The 20,826-nt window shown below is 40.2% G+C and overlaps 1 protein-coding gene across 1 annotated transcript in view; it reads right to left on the bottom strand.

The window, feature by feature from the left end:
- LOC145402931 (uncharacterized) overlaps positions 1–20,826 on the bottom strand; it is a 224,655-nt gene that overhangs the window by 178,099 nt on the left and 25,730 nt on the right. The window contains exon 5 of the mRNA XM_080274826.1: positions 4,407–4,448. Coding sequence (XP_080130952.1) covers positions 4,407–4,448 — 42 coding nt within the window. The remainder of the gene's footprint in view (positions 1–4,406; positions 4,449–20,826) is intronic.

Here is a 20,826-nt window from a genome sequence, read left to right as displayed (position 1 = left end):
AAGACTGACGAAGAGAGTGTATATGAGTGAGGTGGAGGGAGGAAGAGGGAAGGGGAGGCCAAGGATGAGATGGAGGGATGGGGTGGAGAGGTATATGAGAGAGGGGGGTGTGAGTTGGGAGCAGGGCAGTGAAATGGCGGGGGACAGGGCGACTTGGAGGCGATTTGTTTGTGGCCACCCCAAACAGGATTGAGGTGTCTGGCAATATGGCAATAGATAGATAGATAGATTACCAAATTTGTAGAGCTAGCATTTATTCTTCACTAATTATATATACAAGCGTAAATAAATGTAATCACTCTCCTTATAACTAACAGCATGTTGATTATTTTCATGCTATGTTGGCTAACAGATTAATCTGAGAGAGCAAACAATCCACCAACTCCATCCTGTGTATCCTCATACCTGTGAAAAATCCGTTTGGTAATGCATTATTCTGATTCATTACCAAACGAATTTTTCATTACCAAATTGGCCCACATTTGGTAATGAAAAATACCAAATGGCAACCCTGACAGGGGAGGGGGGAGGGGGGAGAAAGGAAGAGATGAAGGGTCCGTGATGTAACAGCTGTTCGGTGCCGTGAGGAAATTTCAAATTGCGGGTCGGAAAAAATTCAGATTTTGGGGGGATTTTTTTTCTTTTTTTGGCCATTTTTGGGTTCCGAAGGTCCAGGTCCACAATGTTCAGTAAGTGGGGTGTCCGGAAAGTACAGGGATTACTGTATATATACAGTATATATATATATATATATATATATATATATATATATATATATTCACTATATGGACATCCGAGACTACCTCGCGATAGCTGAACTCATGGATGTTGATCTGGTGACCGTTGAGGTGCTGGTGTATGCCTTTTGAAACTAAATGTAATCAAAATTAATATATATTTGTTACATACATTCCAGTAACTTGGTATCCAGAAGGAAAGGGAAGTGACGACTCACCAGGCTCATGGGCATCACCCATACTGGCTCTTTTACAAGGGTCCTGAATCATGTAGTAAACAATGTATGAATATATACATACTGTACAGTCCAATGTAACTAGGCACTGGCAAAAAAACAGCCTAATGGCAGAATGAAGAGAGGGGAGAGATAGGGCAGGACAAGCACCACAAGCACTCTGACTCTGAACAAGTGGCTAATGAAGTAAACTGAAGGCTAGCAGAGGATTACAGTCTACAAATAACCCAAAGGCAAGCAATGAGGGTCAGGGCAGCCTGATGGGCCCCCACCAGCTTCAAAATACTCAAAAGAAAAAAATACAGTATTAAAACTGCAACTGACAACCTAGTGAATGAAGTGAGAACACACAAGATATGGCTGTGCTTGGCCATCCACTGGTAGTCTGAACTAGCTAGTTAGCCATAACCATGTCCATTCTGGATATTCCTAAACAAAAGTGGTTGCAAAAACGACAATAAATTTTTTAACTAAACACAAAATGGGAGATGCAGTGCTACTATAAGAATGAAATGAGTTTACAGGCTTGGTAACTGACCACACACTCATCACTCTTGTGTAGGAAACAGCCACTAGTTCAATGAGTCAAAGTTAAGTTATAGCTGGCATACTATTAAGCTTTATAGAGAAGGATATCTTCACATGTTGCCAAAATATAGCCTTGTTGTATAAACTTTACTCTAACTCCTTCCCTATCCCCTGAAAGAAGGATGATGGGTTACAGGAAAAGGGCAACTTCAACTTGCGGACCACTGGGTTCACATCTACATGAGCCTGGGGCCACAAAAATAATATAACGCATAAAACATACCTTTTTCTTATACGTTTCCACCAAGCCATGACAATAACTCATTTTGGTCCTAAAAAGTTTCCAGCCAAAAGAAACCTCAGCTGTGCCATGAGTAACTTAGAAGAGAATGAAAAATATAGTGACAATCTAAAGTACTGTAACAAGAATAGGTTGACAGAAAACAGCATGTCAGAGCAAGTAAAATGAATATGTGATTTTGGTTCTAGTCAAACTACTTTTTTTTTTTTTTTTTTTTTTTAACAGCTAGGAAACCTTAAGGTTTAAAAACCATAAAACACAGTGGGAGAGTTATAGCTCATTCTTCTTCCAACAGCAACTATGATGAGATGAACTCACTCCAGCTGCACTTGTACTCAACAAGAGTGCAGTAGGCTTTACCCTTCTCTTTCCATAACATTCTACAGGAGTAAAAACCGAGGTAGGGGGGGGGAGTCAGAATGGGAATTTCTTCTCAGCAAAACTGAAAACAAAGCCATGAGAAATTAAACAAAAGCTCTTTACTTAATAACAATACCATTCATATCTGGGGAGGAGGAGAATCAAGGCAAAGAAGCAAAACCCTGTCTCTTAGAAAATCACAGACTAAAATTCATGTAACAAAAACACAAACAGCAAAAAAAGCACAATGAACATGATAAGCAAAAGTAAAACCCCAATTATTTTGACACATGGCAGGTACAGATAAGAACACTACACTTGTACAACAGTCATATCTAGATTACTGGCAACTTGACAGTAATACCAATACCCCTTCTTTCCCTCCCTAAAATGCATAACAGTAGTCAATGAAATAATGGAACTGCAATAACACCAGGACCACTATAATTTTTTTTTTCTAACTTGACATAACAAATAAAAAATGCACAAATATTATTTTTACTCAACATTGTGCTGACATCCTATCTTACCCCTTTTCCTAGTCCCATTACTAGCTTTGTCCACTCCTTTTTTGCATGGGATATTCAGAGAGGATGGGAATGGTAACAAGGTACAAGTCAATACTAAATTGCTGGATTACTAGAGAGCTTGATCTGTAGTGTCTTTACTGGACATTTACTGCCCCCCCCCCTCTCTCTCTCTCACCTTTTACTTTTTTTATCTATCTATCTATAACCCGAGGCCTTCATCCCGCAAAGGGTGGCCGCAGACAAAATGCCTCCAAGTCGCTCTGTCACCTACCATTTGACTGCCCTCCCCCCAACTCAGTCCCCCTCTCCCTCATATACCTCTCAACTCCATCCCTCCACCTCATCCTCGGTCTCCCTCTCCCTCTCCCTCCCTCCACTTCACCTACATACAACCCCTTAGTCAGTCTTTCATTCTCCATTCTCTTCACAAGTCCAAACCACCTCAGTGTATTTCTCCTAAGTTTCTCAATCACATCCACATCCATCCCACAACATTCGTTCATTTCTTCATTCGTCAACTTGTCCCTCCATGTCACTTCACATGCTCCTCTCAGGTCACTCATTTCCACTACTCTCACTCTTGACTTGTTACCCTCTAGCAAGGTCCACGCCTCACTTCCATATGTCAGGGTAGGGATCACAAAACTATCATGCAGTGACTTCTAAAATTCCATACTCACCTCCCTATTTCTCATCACTGCTTTCAGTGAACCAAAACCTTCCTTCCCTACAGTACCCTTTCAAGCACTTCATCTCCAAAACTTTCATCCTTACTCATCACACTCCCCAAGTACTTGAATGCACTCACATTCTCCATATTTTTTCACTTACTGTAAAAACCGTCTTATGTACAGCATATGTTAACCATGTGAAAAATATAACAGGACTGGATCTTAAACATATATATATATATATATATATTTTAAATAGGTTGCAGTAAAATCACCCTGTCGGGTGGGGTAATTTTGCTGTGACTTTTTTTTTTTTATTATTATTGTGTGGGCCAATTTTTTTTTTCCTTGACAAAAACGATTATAGGTATCTTTAGCAGAATGGCTGAATGTTCAGATAAAGCAATAAAAATGTCAATATTCCACTTGTGATGGTTTGTACTTAGCAAAAACCACCGTTCATGGCAAAATTACCCCATTTACCCTACAGGATTTTTCTTTTTTCTTCTGCTACTCTAAAATAACTGTGCTCTATCTTAATCACCATCCTCATCCTAACTCAATTTCCCATTAATATTGGCATGGGTACAATCCCAAAACAGGCTGGGGAAAACATGACAATTGCACCAAGTGGCACGGACCACACTTACATTCACTCAACCCCATAGGAAGGAATACATCTCCAATATTATGCACTTTGTGTGTTGGACTCATGCTGTCTATGGTTAGTTTTTTTTTTTTTTTTTTTTTTCTTCTTCTTCTTCTCAGGTTAATATAGTGATGTATCAGCAGATAATGAGCTTTTCCAAAATTCATCAACACTGAATAAAAATTATTATAAGCTTTCAGAGATGTCGAACAATGAAAGATATTCTGATGTCCAATACAGAAAAGGTCACTCTGCCATGTTGTCTAAATAACTGAGGTAAAGTACGTTGCTGCATCACAACAAAAACAAAAATGAGAATAAAAACAAACACATGAAATTCTTCAATATGCAATCATCTCAAAGTGGAAGCATAAATGGTAAACAGTTAACTTACGACTGGTTTCTCCGTTTCCACCTCCACTTTTCCCTGGCGGCCCTGTGGTCAGAAAATAGAGCAGTACAGTAATACTTTGATATGCGATACTCCTAGATGCGATACCCTGGCTTAACAATGGGGGTAGAAATACTGCCATACCCCACCTAATGATGGCCAAACCCCAGTTTAACGAAGGGCTTTGATTTTTTTTACCGATTTTGATATTTTAGACTAAAATTGTGTGTTTAGGTTGATTTACAAACACTTTTGACTTAGATTAATGTATTTTAGCCATAGGTGGGGTGAACATTGACATTTTGGGATACAGTTTACTAAGCTTGATTTTCTCTAGACTTAAATTTGAACTTCTTCAGATTTTGTTGGTTTTAGTGAGTTATTACAGGTGCTAGGCTTAGGTTAGCTTCCTTGACAGCTATTGGGCCATTTAGATTGGCTTTAGACTTGTTTTTGTGCTCATTTGGGTGGGTTTTGGGCTTTGGGGGGAAACCCAAGGCTGGTAAACAATCCACATTATTTTACATGTTAAAAGTACCATGATATATGATACCCTGCCTAAAGATGGAGGTTTACCTAATCAATTACATTGTTAAACCAGAGTATGCCTGTATTTCAGCAAGAACAAGAAACACCATCAGAATGAAGGAGGTAGCTAATGGCAACCTCACCAAGTGCCTACTTCAAACACTGGAAATAAGTTGAATTGTGGAGAAGACTGGGTGTTATAGGAAAGGTATAAGTAAAATTAACTACAAAGTAACAAATATCTATAGTACTAATGACTAACGAGTGATGTAGTTTATTAAAGCGTATAGTTTTAGTACTGTATATGAACATGGGGTATTTCTATATCGAGTGTGTTAGTTAAATCAGCAATATTATATCAGGCATCTGACAATAAAATTTTGATGAAAATATGCACGAGACAATGATTCTTTTATGTCTTTCAGGTCTGTTTGTTGTGGAACCTCCTACAAACTGCGAAATAAACTGCAACAAGCTGCCTCGTATTCAGGTAAATTATATTTTCTTAACCCCTAAAGTACTAAGACTGACAATCGTCAGTTTGCAAGTTTGCCACATACAGTCCTATGACTGATGATCGTAGGTCTGTCAAAAACTGCTAAGCATTAAGCCAGCTCCTTTTATGATGTAAATGGCTCCTACCCAATCAAAACTAGGGGATGAGGTGGTGGGAAGAAAGATCCTACCCCCTCACCAGGTCTGTGGGGAGATCCCCCCCCCCCAGCCACTTTTCCACCTCCCTCTGGCTGATTGGATACAACCAGCTCTGTCCCCTCCTACTCAAACTACTCACCAATACCACATCCATATCATATGGGGGGGTGTTTCATGCCCGCTCCCCCCCAAGCCACCCTCCCCCTCCACCCCCCTTTATATTGAATGATGCGGCAACTTCCCTGCTATGATCGATCAGTGTGTGTCTCCTTCCGTCATAATACCCTCCACACCACCTTCCCCACACTGGGGGTGTGTCTCAACCCCCCTCACCCCCACCAGAGACTCCCCGCCCCACCTCCACCTTCCTCCCTCCCGATCCATTGTCCCAAATATGAAGCAGTAATTTCCCTGCCATGATCTGCTCATGTCTATCTACTCTCACCATTTTTTTTTATTTTTTTTTTTACTCATACTGACTTATGCCTAGTTTCATCAATAGAAACATATTTTACACTGATTTTATTGATTTTGGCAAGGTTCTGTAGCAAAAATTAGGCTTTTGCCGAAGTTTTTGAGTTCAGAATCTTTTCTTATTTATTTTTCTATTTTCTATTTATTTTATTTTTTTACTCTCATGCTGACACCTACACCTAGCATCATCAACAGAAACATTTTACACTGATTTCATTTATTTCGATAAAGTTCTTCAGCAAAAATTAGGTTCCCACTAATTTTTTCCCGTTTCCTTTCTCTCTTACCACGAGGGGAGACTTTTAAAATCTTTGATGGGCCGTTTTGCGGCAACCATTATGCCTAGGGGACTGAGATTGGCATTTTCAGGTGTGTAAATTCAAACTCTTCATATTTGTAAGAAAAAATTTTACCTTGGTAAAAGCTGAAAAACTGACCCTGAATTGTGGCTATGGTGGAACATAGCTTCAAAAAAATGCAGTCTTTAGGGGTTGAAACTGTATAAAAGTGAAGTGTTTTCTTTATGGGATGTACAATTATCTCAGACATTATTAAATTACGTATCTGATTCCAAATCGCTGATAAAACTATCCATTAGATTCTTTTATTTCAGATGATTTGGGTCCATGTGTTGGGGAGCTCCTACCCTCCCCTTAAAATGTTCCCATACAGTAACTGTTGGAAACAACCTCAACGAAGCCTCCATATGAAGACTTTGGAAGGCTACTTGGGGGTAACCAACCACAATGTGTGTTTGGAACTATGTCGGCTGTTGGGGACGACTGTGAACATGACCCTAGGAATGCAGAGAGGGAGAGAATATTGTTGTAGTTATTATAAACCCTGGCTCCTCTGGGCGAGAAACCAGCAAACTGCAGGGAGCAACTTCAGTCAGTCGCTCCGAGAGGTCTTTTGTTGAGGTTATAATGAAGGATTGTCTGTGTTGTGATAGTGTGGTCCAATAAGGGAATAAATGTGTTGTGGCTGGATGAGGAGGAATTGGAAACTGTGAATGCATTTAAGTACTTGGGCACTGTGATGAGTAAGGATGGAAGTTTAGAGGGTGAAATGCTTGAAAGGGTACAACAGGGAAGAAAGGTTGTTGGTTCTTTGAAAGCTGTGATATGGAACGGGGAAGTGATTGTGGAAGTAAAAGTCGCTGCAGGACAGTACAGTACTAAGATACCAACCCTAACATATGGAAGTGAAGCTTGGACCTTGTTGGAAGGACACAAGTCAAAAGTGAGAGCAGTGGAAATGAATTATATGAAAGGAGCATATGGAGTTACACAGAGAGAGAGACTGACAAATGGGAAGTGAAGGAGCATTGTCGTTTGGATGCGGACATGATAGAAAGCATTAGGAGAAATACACTGAGGTGGTTTGGCCAAGTGGAGCGGATGGAGAGTGAGAGACTGAGTGAGTGAGGTGGAAGGGCGGAGAGGGAGGAGGAGGCCGAGGATCAGATGGAGGGATGGAGTGGAGAGGTGTTTGAGAAAGGGTGGAGTGAGCTGGGCACAGGGCAGCGAAATAGCATTGGACAGGGCAACATGGAGGAGATTTATTTGTGGTCACCCCTTACAGGATTCAGGCGTCTGGCAATAGATAGACAGATACATAGGTGTGAGGGGACTGCATTGCACTGTGGGCTAAGTGGACTGTCTATGGGTTACATTTTGTGTTGGAAGGGTGGTGACCACACTGCAGTCTTGCTACTTGTGTCTCTCTGGATAGGATATTTTCCGAGGGAAGGATGTCTGGTGGTGGTTCACAAAGGATGCCATTTGGTTAAAGGCTTTGCATGTCTGTGGTGGCTATTTATTTATGAATGTGTTTATAAAGTGAAATACTGAGTTGAGGAGGAGGGAAGTTAATGAGATAAGTTACAGTACAAGGGTGAGATGGGTCTTGGCAAAAACTGAAATGTGTGCTTCTCATATTTTTAGTATCCTTGCATGGAAACTTCTGTACTTCTTGATGTAAGTGATCTACATTTGAGAGGGGAAAAAAATACTCAACTTTGAAACTTCTTTTATAACAAAGTAAACTGATTAAATACAAGTCTAGGGATGTCCACATGACTAGTTTTCAGTTAAAAGTTAAAGTCTTTACAGGCATGTGTGTGTGTGTGTGTGTGTGTGTGTGTGTGTGTGTGTGTGTGTGTGTGTGTGTGTGTGTGTGTGTGTATTTTTATCTAATTATATTTACCTAATTGTATTACGGTATACAGGATTTCAGCTAAGCTCATGTTGTCACATCTCTTTCCTACATATATTTATTATCCAATAAAGGTTTTAACACATGGATGACCTCTGCTCGCACCACCTCTCCCTCCAAATTATTCCAATTGTCTATAGGTCTGTTTGGAAATTTCTTTACAACACTGAGACATCAACAGTTCTTCAGCTTGAATACATGTCCTCTTGTTCTTCCATCATCTTTCAGAAAGAGGTCCTCTCTGTCCATATATTTTATTCCTCTTACTCCTTTTAACAATGCATTCAAATCTCCCCTTTACCTTTTCTCTCTCTGGGCTGGTAATTTCAGCTTTTCTAATCTCACCTCATCAGACAACTCCTCAAGCCTGGTGTCAATTTTGTAGCTATCCTTTTTATTCCTTCTAGTTTAGTAGTACGTTTTTTCAAGTGTGGTGACCATATCACTGTTACATATTCCAGTCTTGGTCTTATCATGGTCACTATTAACTCTCTCAGCATCTCTTCATCCATATACAATTAAGTGCCACTCTCATGTTGGTCAGTAGCCTGTAAGTTCCTCAGGTACTCCTGTTCATATGTTCCTCTGGCAACAGTCACACCAAGGTCCTTTTCTTCTCTTGCCTTCCTTATTATTTCATCTCCCATCTTGCACACATGTAAGCATACCATGGTTTAAAGATGCAATTGGTTAAGTAAAAACCCATCGCTAGGCAGCGTACGGTAAATCAGGGTAGATTTAACATGTAAAGTATAGGGATGCATTTCTAAGCCTTGGGTTACCCCCCAGCCAACTCCTAAACCCACCCAAATGAGTCCCCAAAAAAGTTTAAAGCCAATCTAAATGACCTAACAGCTGTAAAAGAAGCTAACCTAAGCCTAAAACCAGTGCCTGTCTCGCTTGTACCCAGTCAAGGTCATTGGAGAATGCAATCTCTGACTCATATTCAAACTTGGTAGAGAAGAAGCAGCAGCATTGTATACAATCCCACCATCAGACAGTTCCGGGACAATTAAATAAACATCTGTTTTGCATAATAATAGTGTATGAATGACACAGAATCGTCTAAGGTGCGAACTGTTGTGATGGAGAATCGTCGAAGCTTTGATGAATCCTCTTGATTCTGCGACCAACGATGCGATCGAGATAGCCTTTTCAACGGTCCCTCTTTATGTTGTTTTTGTTACAGTTCCAAGTTGCTGAGCTACTTTAATTTCTTCTCTCTTATTTTCCATCATTTATTAAGAAATTCTTTTGTATTTTCAAAGCGTTTTCCTTTGGATAACCCGAATATAAACACGATTTATCAAACGATGATATGATCGGGACAGACTTAACAACGGCCCCTCTTTATGTTGTTTTTGTTACTGTTCTGGTTGCTGAGCTCCTTTATTTTCTTATCTCTTATTTTCCAACATTTACTTAGAAATTCCTTTGTATTTTTGAAGTGTTTTTCCTTGAACAGCCCGAATGTAAAAACGCGATTTATCGATGTCACACAGTTTTCATCAAAGAATGAAATATGTACTCTCTAAGGCTTTCATAATTATTAGTATTTATTTAAAATTATTGTTATGTATTCCACGATTGGTTAGATGACAGTTCAATGGTCAAGCAAGAAATAGTCTTTGTTGAGTCACCTAGCTGTCCACCGTTTTGTCCTTCATCTGATGGGTGAGAATCCGTACCCCAAATGACAGTGTTCACTCCACCTGTGACTAAAACAATAATCTAAAAACAGTTTATGAATCAACCTAAACACATAATTTACGTCTAAAATATCATCAATATCGGTAATCAAAAATCAACACCCATTGCAAAACTGGGTGTAAGCCTGCGACAGGCAGGGTAGCGTGGTATTTCCACCCTCACACCTAATCCAGGGTATCATAACTAGGGGTATCATAAATTGGGGTTTGCCTGTACCTTGGTCTCTTATCACTAACTCCTATTTCCAATACATGACATTTATTAGTATTGAATTCCATTCACCACATCTGACTCCACTTGTAGAGTTTATTTAGATCTTTTTGCAATTCCTTACAACGATTTACTCCTCTAACATATTTCATAATTTTTGCATCATCAGCAAATAAACTCATATAAGTACAGTACTCAACCTTCAGGCATGTCATTTATATATATCAAGAACATGATTGGGGCCAACACCAAACTGTGAAACACTCCACTAGTTACCTTTCTCCACTGGGAAAACTTGTCTCTTATTATGATTCTCATTTGTCTTCCTATCAAATATTTTTCCATCCATTTCAACAATTTTCCATGTACACCCCCACAGGTTTTCAATTTCAATAATAATCTCCTATGTGGCACTCTATCAAAAGCCTTCTTTAAATCCAGGTAAATACAACCAACCCATCCTTTCCCTTCTTGAACAATGTCTATCTGTGTACTATAGAAGCTCAACAAGTTTGTAACACAAGGCGACCCTTCTCTAATTCCACATTGCTTGGACATTATTACCATATGCCCTTCAAGGAATTTTATCCATCTTTTTCTAATGGCATTTTCACATAGTTTGCGGACTATACTACTAAGGGAGACCGGTCTATAAACATGCAGCTCTTCCCTGTCATCACTTTTATAAATAGGAACTATATTTGCTCCCTTCAATTCAGTAGGCAGCTCCCCACTTTCTATGGAAAACCTTATAGTATCATTGACAACAGTCCTCACTAACTGGTCTGCACATTCTTTAAAGATCCAACCAGCTACTTTCTCACATCAGTATCCTTCATTAACTGAAGTATCTCATTTCTCTCAACTACTATTGTTTCCAATTTCAGGGACTGCATCTCTGTTACAGGTTCCAGGAATTCCTCTTCTGTTAAAAATACTGACTGCAATCCTCTTCTTTTTCATATATTACCTCACCATCTCTCAATCTCACTATGCTCTTCTTTTTTTCTCATTTTACTATTAAGAACCCTGCAGAGCAGATTGGGCTCTTTCTTGCTTTTATTAACAATATCCTTCTCATATTTTTGTTCCTCCTCCCTTCTTACTTTTACATATTCATTTCTTACTTTCTTGTACTCTTTCCAAGATTTTTCAGTATATCTTTTTCTTACTTTATCCAATGCTCTATTCCTAATTTCTAGTGCCTCCCTACATCTTTATCAAACCAATCTTTTTTTCTGTCTTCCTTTTTTGCAGCAACTTTAGGAACATGTTTTCTGACTCCCTCTTCACACATTTTCTTAATGAAATTATATTTCTCCTGGATATTTTTCTACCTCTCCATTTTTCTCCAGTCCATCTTTCTGGAATAATGTCTTAAGGAATCAAAATTTGCTTTCCCACTGTTATATTTATTTTGTAGATGATCTCTTCTCTTTCTCCCGTGTCCCCAACCAATACCTCCATCTCCATAACCAGGTGGTCGCCTTCCTAGGGGACAATGATACTGTAATTTCAGTATATCATTACAGTTTCTTGTAAAAATCAAATCAAATCTTGATGGTGCATCCTCTCCCTTAATTCTTGTATTTTCCTTAACCAAATGTATTAACATATTTTTCATTATCAGCTCCATCAGTCTATACCCCCAGGCTTCCACATTGTTCCCTGCATCAATTACTTCCCAATCAATCTCTCTACAATTAAAATCATCCACTAGCAGCAATCTATTTCTCCACTCAATTATCTTCCTTAGCAAATCCAAAGACTCACCCATTAACTGTTCACACTCATACCTATTCCATGCTCTGGCCTGTGGTGGCATGTACATCACTACTATATCTAACTTTTCTCAATGTTCTTCTACTATTTCCACTCCCAGCATTTCCACTTTCATATTTTCTGATTGTACCCTTTTTGCATTTACCTTTTTATCAAGCATAATCATCATTCCTCCTCTATACTTTCCTTCTCTGTCTTTCCTCCACACATAATCTTGCCAACCAAGCACATTTGCATCAAATTCACTCTCAAATTTGGTCTCAGCTAGACATACCACTTCTGGCTTCTTTTCCCTAATATAGTCACCAAGTTCTAATTTCTTCGTTATCAATCCATCCCCGTTTGTGCACATCACCCTTATCTTATGAGCATGATTCTTCTTAATCACTTTCTTATTTGCTCTAATTTTACCTAGGCCCATTAAATCATTCTGTACTTTTCTCTTTAGTCTTTCTTTATACCACTTTTTGAGTTTCATGTCCTTCATTCTCCAAAAAAACACCTCTTTGTACCTCTTCTTTCCTCATTTTTGTTTTTATCCTCTTCCAGCAATATTTTCAGCTCAGTTCTTTCAATGGAGTTAAGATCTTTTCTTGCCATTACTTTTTCAGATTCTCAGCAGCACTCAGCCTTTGTGTTGCTCCCAACACTTCTTTTGCCACTTTTTCATTCGTAAATTTAACCCAGATGGGCCTGACGTTAAGTCCTTCTGTTTTATACAGGACTACTCTTCCTACATCCTCTGTATCTTGTTCCCAGTTTCTAAATCCTTTCACGTAAAATGGTGCACATAAATTCTGGCTGTGACATGAAAATCTCGCTCAAGAGCTTTAAGGACAGTTCAAGAGGGGCGTTTGAACAGGCTATCCCAACTGCATCATTGATCACATTCCCCGTCAAGAGAGTTCCCCGTCAAAACATCAACAATTCTCCATCACAACAATTCGCACGTTGGATGATTCTGCGTCATTCATACATTATTATTATGCATAACATATGTTTATTTAATTGTCCCAGGACCATTTGACAGGGGGACTGTATACAATGCTACTGTTTCTCTACTGAGTTTGAATAGGAGTTGGAAATCACATTCTCCAGTTATTCTGATTGGGTACAAGCAAAATGGGCACTGGTTTTAGGCTTAAGTTAGCTACTTTTACAGCTGTTAGGCCATTTAGATTGGCTTTAAACTTTTTGGGGGGACTCATCTGGGTGGGTTTAGGACTTATTTGGGGGAGAAACCCAAGGCTCAAAAATGCATTCCTATACATGTTATATCTACCCCGAGACACGATACCCCGCCTAATGATGGGTTTTGCTTAGCCAATTGCATCATTAAACCAGGGTATGCCCTTATCTCATGAATGGCTTGAGCTATCAACATGAAACCTTCATGGTATCAAGATATGGCCAAAATCTTGGACGAGTTTGAAAATGGGCACTTGGGGTCAAGGTTAAGGTCACCAAAATGGCTGCCAAAGGTCAACTAGTTTTTATCGCCTGCCTTTAGCACCATTATATCGTAGGAACAGCTTGAGCTATCAACATGAAACCTTCAGGGTATCAAGGTATGACCAAAATATTGGGCAAGTTCAAAAATGGGCACTTGAGGTTAAGGTCAAGGTCGCCAAAATGGCAGCCAAGGGTCAAATAGCTTCTCTTATAGTAGCCGCAGCGAGAAATGAACGCTGTGGTGGGGCAGGCGGGATGACCTGGGATTCCCCCATTGTTGCCATATCCACATGTCACCGACCATAGAGGTAGGATGTCACCGACCATCGGCCACCGCTGCAGCCCCGCTCCATGATCCTTACCCTGTGTCTCTGGCTTTCTCTTTCTCTCTCGGTTTCTATATAAACTGGTGTATTTCCGAAACTAATTATGAAATTATTATGACTTTTGTTCCACACCACCACTGAGGTAAAAATCAAGGAGAGTTTTCTGTATAAAGGTTTCCCCCCCCCTCCTAAATGTGGCATATGAGCGGGGGAGTGCGGCCTTGCCGATACCTCCGCCTGACCTATAATTATACACTCGCCAGAACTGACCTGCCCTCAGACAAGGGGGGGGAAACCTTTATACAGAAAACTCTCCTTGATTTTTACCTCAGTGGTGGTGTGGAACAAAAGTCATAATAATTTCATAATTAGTTTCGGAAATACACCAGTTTATATAGAAACCGAGAGAGAAAGAGAAAGCCAGAGACACAGGGTAAGGATCATGGAGCGGGGCTGCAGCGGTGGCCGATGGTCGGTGACATCCTACCTCTATGGTCGGTGACATGTGGATATGGCAACAATGGGGGAATCCCAGGTCATCCCGCCTGCCCCACCACAGCGTTCATTTCTCGCTGCGGCTACTATAACATGGACTGACTTTTTGTGAAATAGGGTGACTGAATTCCATAGAGTTTTGCTCACTTTCTTCACGTTTGGTTTGTAAGTGTAGCTTGGAACTTGGCCAACAGCATATTCAAGAGGGCAATTAGCTTTCAGCTCCCAAATGCTTTTCTTTCATTTTATCTGCATTTTCACTCAAGCAAATGTTCCCCATACCATTGCTCCACTTCCTAAACCCTTCCTCTGTCTCTCTCCCATTCTCTGCAGTCGACACCACGTCATCGGCACACAACATCTACCATCTCTTAAGTCATGTGAGAGGACTTCAAGCATCATGATAAACAGTACGGGGCTCGAGACTTACCCCTGATGCACACCAACATTCACAGAAATCATCACTCAAATCTCTATTCACTCTATTACCAGGGTGCGGGCACCCACATACATGTGCACAGCTGTAACTACTCTAACCAGCCACTTCACCATCCCCCTAAGGACTCTGTCAAAGGCCTTCTCCAAAACAACAAAAACAAAGTACAGGTCTCTTTTTCTCCTATATACAGGGTGTCATATAAGTCAAGCACCATAGGAAATTTTATAGACTCTGTTCAAAATGACCCCACTGTGCATTAAGAAATGTACCTTAATCCCTATGATGCTGGACTTATGGGACATCCTGTATTTTTCCTGAAGCTGTCGAACAATGAATATGGCATCAGTGGTCCCCTTGCCCAGCATAAATCCAAATTGCATCTCATCAATTTTTACTCTTTCTGTAATAATTCCTTCTACAATTCTCTCCATTACCTTCACTGTCCGGTTCAAAAGTTTTACGCCTCTCTAATTTCCTCTTTCCATGGCATCACCCTTTTCCCAACACACATTTATAATCATATTCTTTGGCCAGACATCTGGGACAATACACTCATAATACAGGACTCACACTAATACTAATCACTTCTATCTATCTACCTATTGCCAGGCACCTTAATTCTGTAAGGGGTGGCCACAAACAAACTGCTTCCACGTTGCCCTGCCCCCCGTCATTTAACTGCCCGGCTCCAAGCTAACACCCCCCTCTCTCACATACCTCTCCACTCCATCCCTCCACCTCATCCTTGGCATCTGCCTCCCTCTCCCCCCTCTCCACCTCACTCACATACACTCTCCTAATCAGTCTCTCACTCTCCATCCTCTCCACATGGCCAAACCACTTGAGTGTGTTTCTCCTAATGCTTCCTATCACATCCACATCCACATGACAATGCACCATCACTTCCTCATCTGTCAGTCTCTCTCTCCATGTGACTCCACATGCTCCTCTCAAATAACTCATTTCCACTGTCCTCACTCATGATTTCTGTCCCTCCAACAAGGTCCAAGCTTCACTTCCATACATTAAAGCTGGTATCATAGTAGTCATGCAGTAACTTTTTCACTTCCATGCTCACTTCCCTGTTTCTTATCACTGCCTTCAAAGAACCTGCAACCTTTCTTCCTTGTTGTACACTTTCAGGCACTTCACCCTCTAAACTTCCATCCTTACTCATCACACTACCCAAGTACAGGTACTTAAGTGCATTCACATTTTCCAATTCCTCCTCATCTAACCTCACTGTACATTCAGTGAATTCATTTCTCTCGAAGACCCTAACTTTACTCTTTCCCACATTCACCTTTAGATTCCGTTTCTTACACACCCTCCCAAACTCATCCACCAAGCCATGAAACTCCTCTTTCTCTTCACTTAACACAGTATCATCTGCAAACAACAATACAGGGCGTTTCCAAACACTGCCCTCTCTCATTAGGGATGCTCCAAAATCCACTGCCCTACCTTGTACTGGTAACTCTTTTATAACCCCATCCATATACAGATTGAACAACCATGGAGACATGACACATCCCCACTTCAATCTAACCTTCAAATAGAAAAATTCACTCAGTTCACTGTCCACACGCACCGCAGCCTTAACACCCTCATACAGTAAAAGTCCTATTATTCGGCATCTATGGGACCGGGCTGACGCCGAGAAACTGGATTTGCCGAATAATAAAAAAAAACTATCCACTCAGTACCTTAAATGTATTGGTGAACACTGTCATCACCACTTATGGTATTACAATTGTGTCTGGAGAGAGTACTGTATACTGTACAATACCGTAATTGATACAGTTCTATACCTGAATCTGAAATATATATAAATCAGTGAACATGTGAACATATACAAGTGTAATGACACTGTAGGCCTACAAGTCACAGATAACACTTCCTGGATGGCCGAAATGATACGGAATATTACCTACCCACTCAGAACATCATTTGTATTGGTGAACACTGTCATCACTACTTATATTATTACAAATGTGTTTGGAGTCAATACTGTATACAGTACTCTCTCCAAACACAAAATAAAATAGTCGGAAAAATACATGAAATAGACTGGAGGAGTATGAATTGGTAAAGTCTTTCGGATGAAAGTTAAACGTAATTTTAGTGCTCATTCTTTTGTTCATTTCTGTGTTTATACGTGAAAGGGAGGGTATCAATGCAAACAATAATGTATTCCATTAACCCTTTAATAACCCCAGGCATTGAACAACCCTTTACAGTACCGATGTCAGTGACGTCGAGTTAGTGTGGGCTATGAAAAAACTATGAACAATTCTGGGAAGAGAACAAAAGTCACTGGTATGTTTACACGACTCTATGTTACCATTCCAAGCAGTCAGACGGTTGCTTAATCTCAGATGTTTTCTCCCATTTGGTAAATGCATCGTAATTTTATCAATTCTTCCATGAATCATAGCGAAGTCATAGCATGGGTTTCGGAAGCTAAAAAACATTGTTAGGTGGGCCAGACGATTCTCTTCACATCTTTACGAAAATTAAATGGAAGAAATTTAATCCATCTTTGAGTACATACAGTTTCTTCCATTCTTCTGAAATCAATTTATTTTTCTTAAAGATGTGAAGAGAATCGTCTGGCCGCACCTAGCAATGTGTTATTTAGCTTCCTAAACCCAGGCTATGATTCACTATGATTCATGGAAGAATTCATAAAGTTATGGTGCATTTACCAAATGGACGAAAACATCTGAGATTAAGCGACCGCCTGACTGCTTGAGATCATAGCGTAGAGTTGTGTAAACATACCAGTGACCTTCATTCCCTTCCCATAATTGTTCACAGTTTTTTCAAGGCTCACACTGATTCGAGGTCACTGACACCAGTACCGTAAAGAGTTGTTCAATCTCAGGGGTTATTAGGGGGCTAATGGAATACATTACTGTTTGCATCAATACTCTCACATATAAACACAAAAACAAACAAAAGAATGAGGGCTTAATGTATGTTTAACTTTCATCAGAAAGACCTTACCAATTCATACTCCTCCAGTTAATTTTATGTATTTTTCTGACTTTAGGTTTGGATAAGTTTGGTTAAATTATTAGGTACAGTTAAACTCGGTTAGGTTAGGTTTAATGAAACACTTAGGACAGTCCCTTCCACCATTATGCTGAGGAATCAAAGTACAAGAGTTGTCACAGCCATACAGCTATGGGGAAACAGATTTAATAAGCAACATTTATTTTTGGGTAATGCATTACAGAATCAGTGGTTCACGGGCTATGCAATTATGGCAGTAAATGTCATTTCAGCAATGCCTCAAGAATTAGCGGATATCAAGAATTAGCAAGGGGGCTTGGAACATAAACGTCACTAATTTGGGGGGGTGGTTACTGTACTGTCTGATACTGTGCAATATTGTAATCACGACAGTACAGTATTATACCTGAATCTGAAAAATATAGAAACTAGTGAACATATACAAGTGTAATGAAACAGTAGGCCTACAAGTCACAGATAACACTCCCTGGACTGCCAAACTGATTCCAGACATCTGCCGAACAATCAAAGACTTTTGTAGATGGGACTATTTCTCAAAACTGCTGAAATATCGGATCTACCAAATAATCAGCTGCCGAATAATAGGAATTTTACTGTACAAACTCTTCACGGCATTCAGTAACTTCCCATTCACTCCATATAATCTTAATATTTTCCACAATCCTTGTCTATCCACCCAATCGTGTGCTTTCTCCAAATCCATGGAGGACGCATACAACTTCTTTTCCTTCCCTAAAAGCTTTTCCACAAAAGACCTAAGAATGAATATCTGATATAAACAACCTCTTTCCTTCCTAAAACCTCCCTGTTCTTCTCCAACTAATTCCTCTGTTATTTCCCTAGCTTTGTCAATAAATATCCTACCATATACTTTTCCTATTATACTAAGACGACGAATGCCCATATGATTACCACACACCTCTTTTTCCCCTTCTCCTTTGTGCAGGGGAATAATTATACCTGACTTCCAATCCTCTGGGACTTTACCTTCTTCCCAGACCAATCTGCACATCTTCCACATCCATTCTACAATACTGCTATCTCTCCCCCATCCTTCAGCATTTCACCACTCACTCCATCAATTCCTGGGGCTTTCCTCATTTTGACTTCATTGCTTCCACAACTTCAATCCTACTTATTCCTTCCTCTCTTCTCACATCCCTCCTTCTCCCAGCCATCCCCCAGCCACTTATACTTGCATTACTTTCATTCTCTATGTTCAACAATTCCTTAAAGTGTTCTCTCCATCTGCTCACATCTCCCTTCTCCACTAGCAATCTACCATTTTTATCTTTCAGTCGCTGACCAATTTCTTCAACACCCTGTCTAACTCTTTTTATCTTTATCCAGAACATTTTCTCACATTCCCTCCACTTTACACTCAAATTCCTTCCAAATTCCTCATCCACTCTCCTCTTACTCTTTCTTACTAATCTTTTCACCTCTCTCTTCCTCTCTACATATAACTCTCTCTTCCGTCTCTCAACTTCCTCCATACCTCCCTATTTCTCATCCATTCCATTCACTACAAGCTTTCTTCTATTGTGCCACGGCCTGTCTCACCTCTTCATTCCACCATGCTGTTCCTTGCACCCCCTTTCATCTTCTCTTTATCCCACACACCACCTCACATGCTGCACAGATTTCTTCTGTGAATATCTTCCACACACCTTCCATGTCCCCCATCTGCTTCAAATCATATCTACCCAATCGCTCCTCCACTTCTCTCTCATATTCTGCCTTTTTTCCATCCTCTTGCAACATTTCTACCCTCCTTGTATGAACTACTTCCTTGTGTCCTTCCCTTCTACTCCTCCACTTCATTTCAACCTTGACTTCCACCACTACCAAGTGGTGGTCAGAGTGTCCACTCCCCCAATCTATATATGCTCTTGCATCTATTACAGACCTTCTCATTCTATTATCCATACAATACAATAAATCATTGCCTTCCATTCATTTAGTACACTGCCCACCCTCCTCATCACTCACCACGTACACCTGCTGATCATTTTGTGTCTGAAGAGGGTACTGGCTATCACCAATTCCCTCCCAGCACGAATGTCCACTAGAGTACTGTCATTCTCATCCACTTCTGCAGGGACATCCCGCTCATCAACTACTCCATCCATCTTCACATTCCCTACTTTTTCATTCATATCTCCAATCAAAAACACTCTCTCATTCCTTTCAAACTTTTCCATGCACGCTTCCACACTTGTCCAGAACTCTTCTTTCACTCTCCCTGCGCGACCTTGCGTTGGTGCATACACACACAATTGCCCACAACTGCAGTCCAACTTTCAACTTTACCCACACAATCCTTAAGCCAACTGATCCTTACTCTCTTATATTCTCCTTCCAGCTCTTGCTCACAACAGTACATGCTCCTTCTTTTGCTCTCTCATTCTCACCCACTCTGGTGCATACACACCATCCATTCTCCCATTCTTTCACACTCTCACCTCTCCACTTAGTTTCAGTTAATCCACATATATCCACTTTTGCACCCTCAAGCACACGGACAATCTCTCTCTCTTTCACTTCATCATTTGCACCCCTTACATTCCATGTCGCAATCCATACCAACAAAATTACCGCTAGACGAAATGAATGAACTTCAGGTAGATATGAACTCACTGCATTTTCCCCTTAACTCAGTAGCAAGGCATGCAGTATGAACGTCGTGTTTCATTAAGCATTCAGCACATTAAAAAGCACATTTTAGTTTGAATAATAGTGCATGACAACGCGCTCACTGTAGTTTCATATGTGTGTACAAAACGCTAAATGATGCTTCACTGTGCTAGAAATTTGGATTTCCGAGCCAAAATGGCAAAGATGCCAGTTACACACTATGGAGCACTTGATCCTAGGACTCACATTCAAGTGTCTTTGGGTTCTTTTGTAACACTTCTTAGATAGCAATTAACTGTGCACATTTCACAACAACATTCCCATTTATATTTTATGAAAACTACACTGATACTCAAACTAAGTAATGTAAAAGACTGATAATTATAGACAAAACAAATCGCTTAGGAAGAGGTGCTACCAAGCCTCCAATGCCACAATGAATATGGACTTAAGGCTCAGC

Source organism: Coenobita brevimanus, chromosome 59, assembly GCF_032717465.1.
Source record: "Coenobita brevimanus isolate Jiangsu-jjx chromosome 59, ASM3271746v2, whole genome shotgun sequence".
Taxonomy (NCBI): domain Eukaryota; kingdom Metazoa; phylum Arthropoda; class Malacostraca; order Decapoda; family Coenobitidae; genus Coenobita; species Coenobita brevimanus.
Note: the sequence above shows the minus strand (reverse complement) of the source record. Positions and strands in the feature narration are given on the sequence as shown.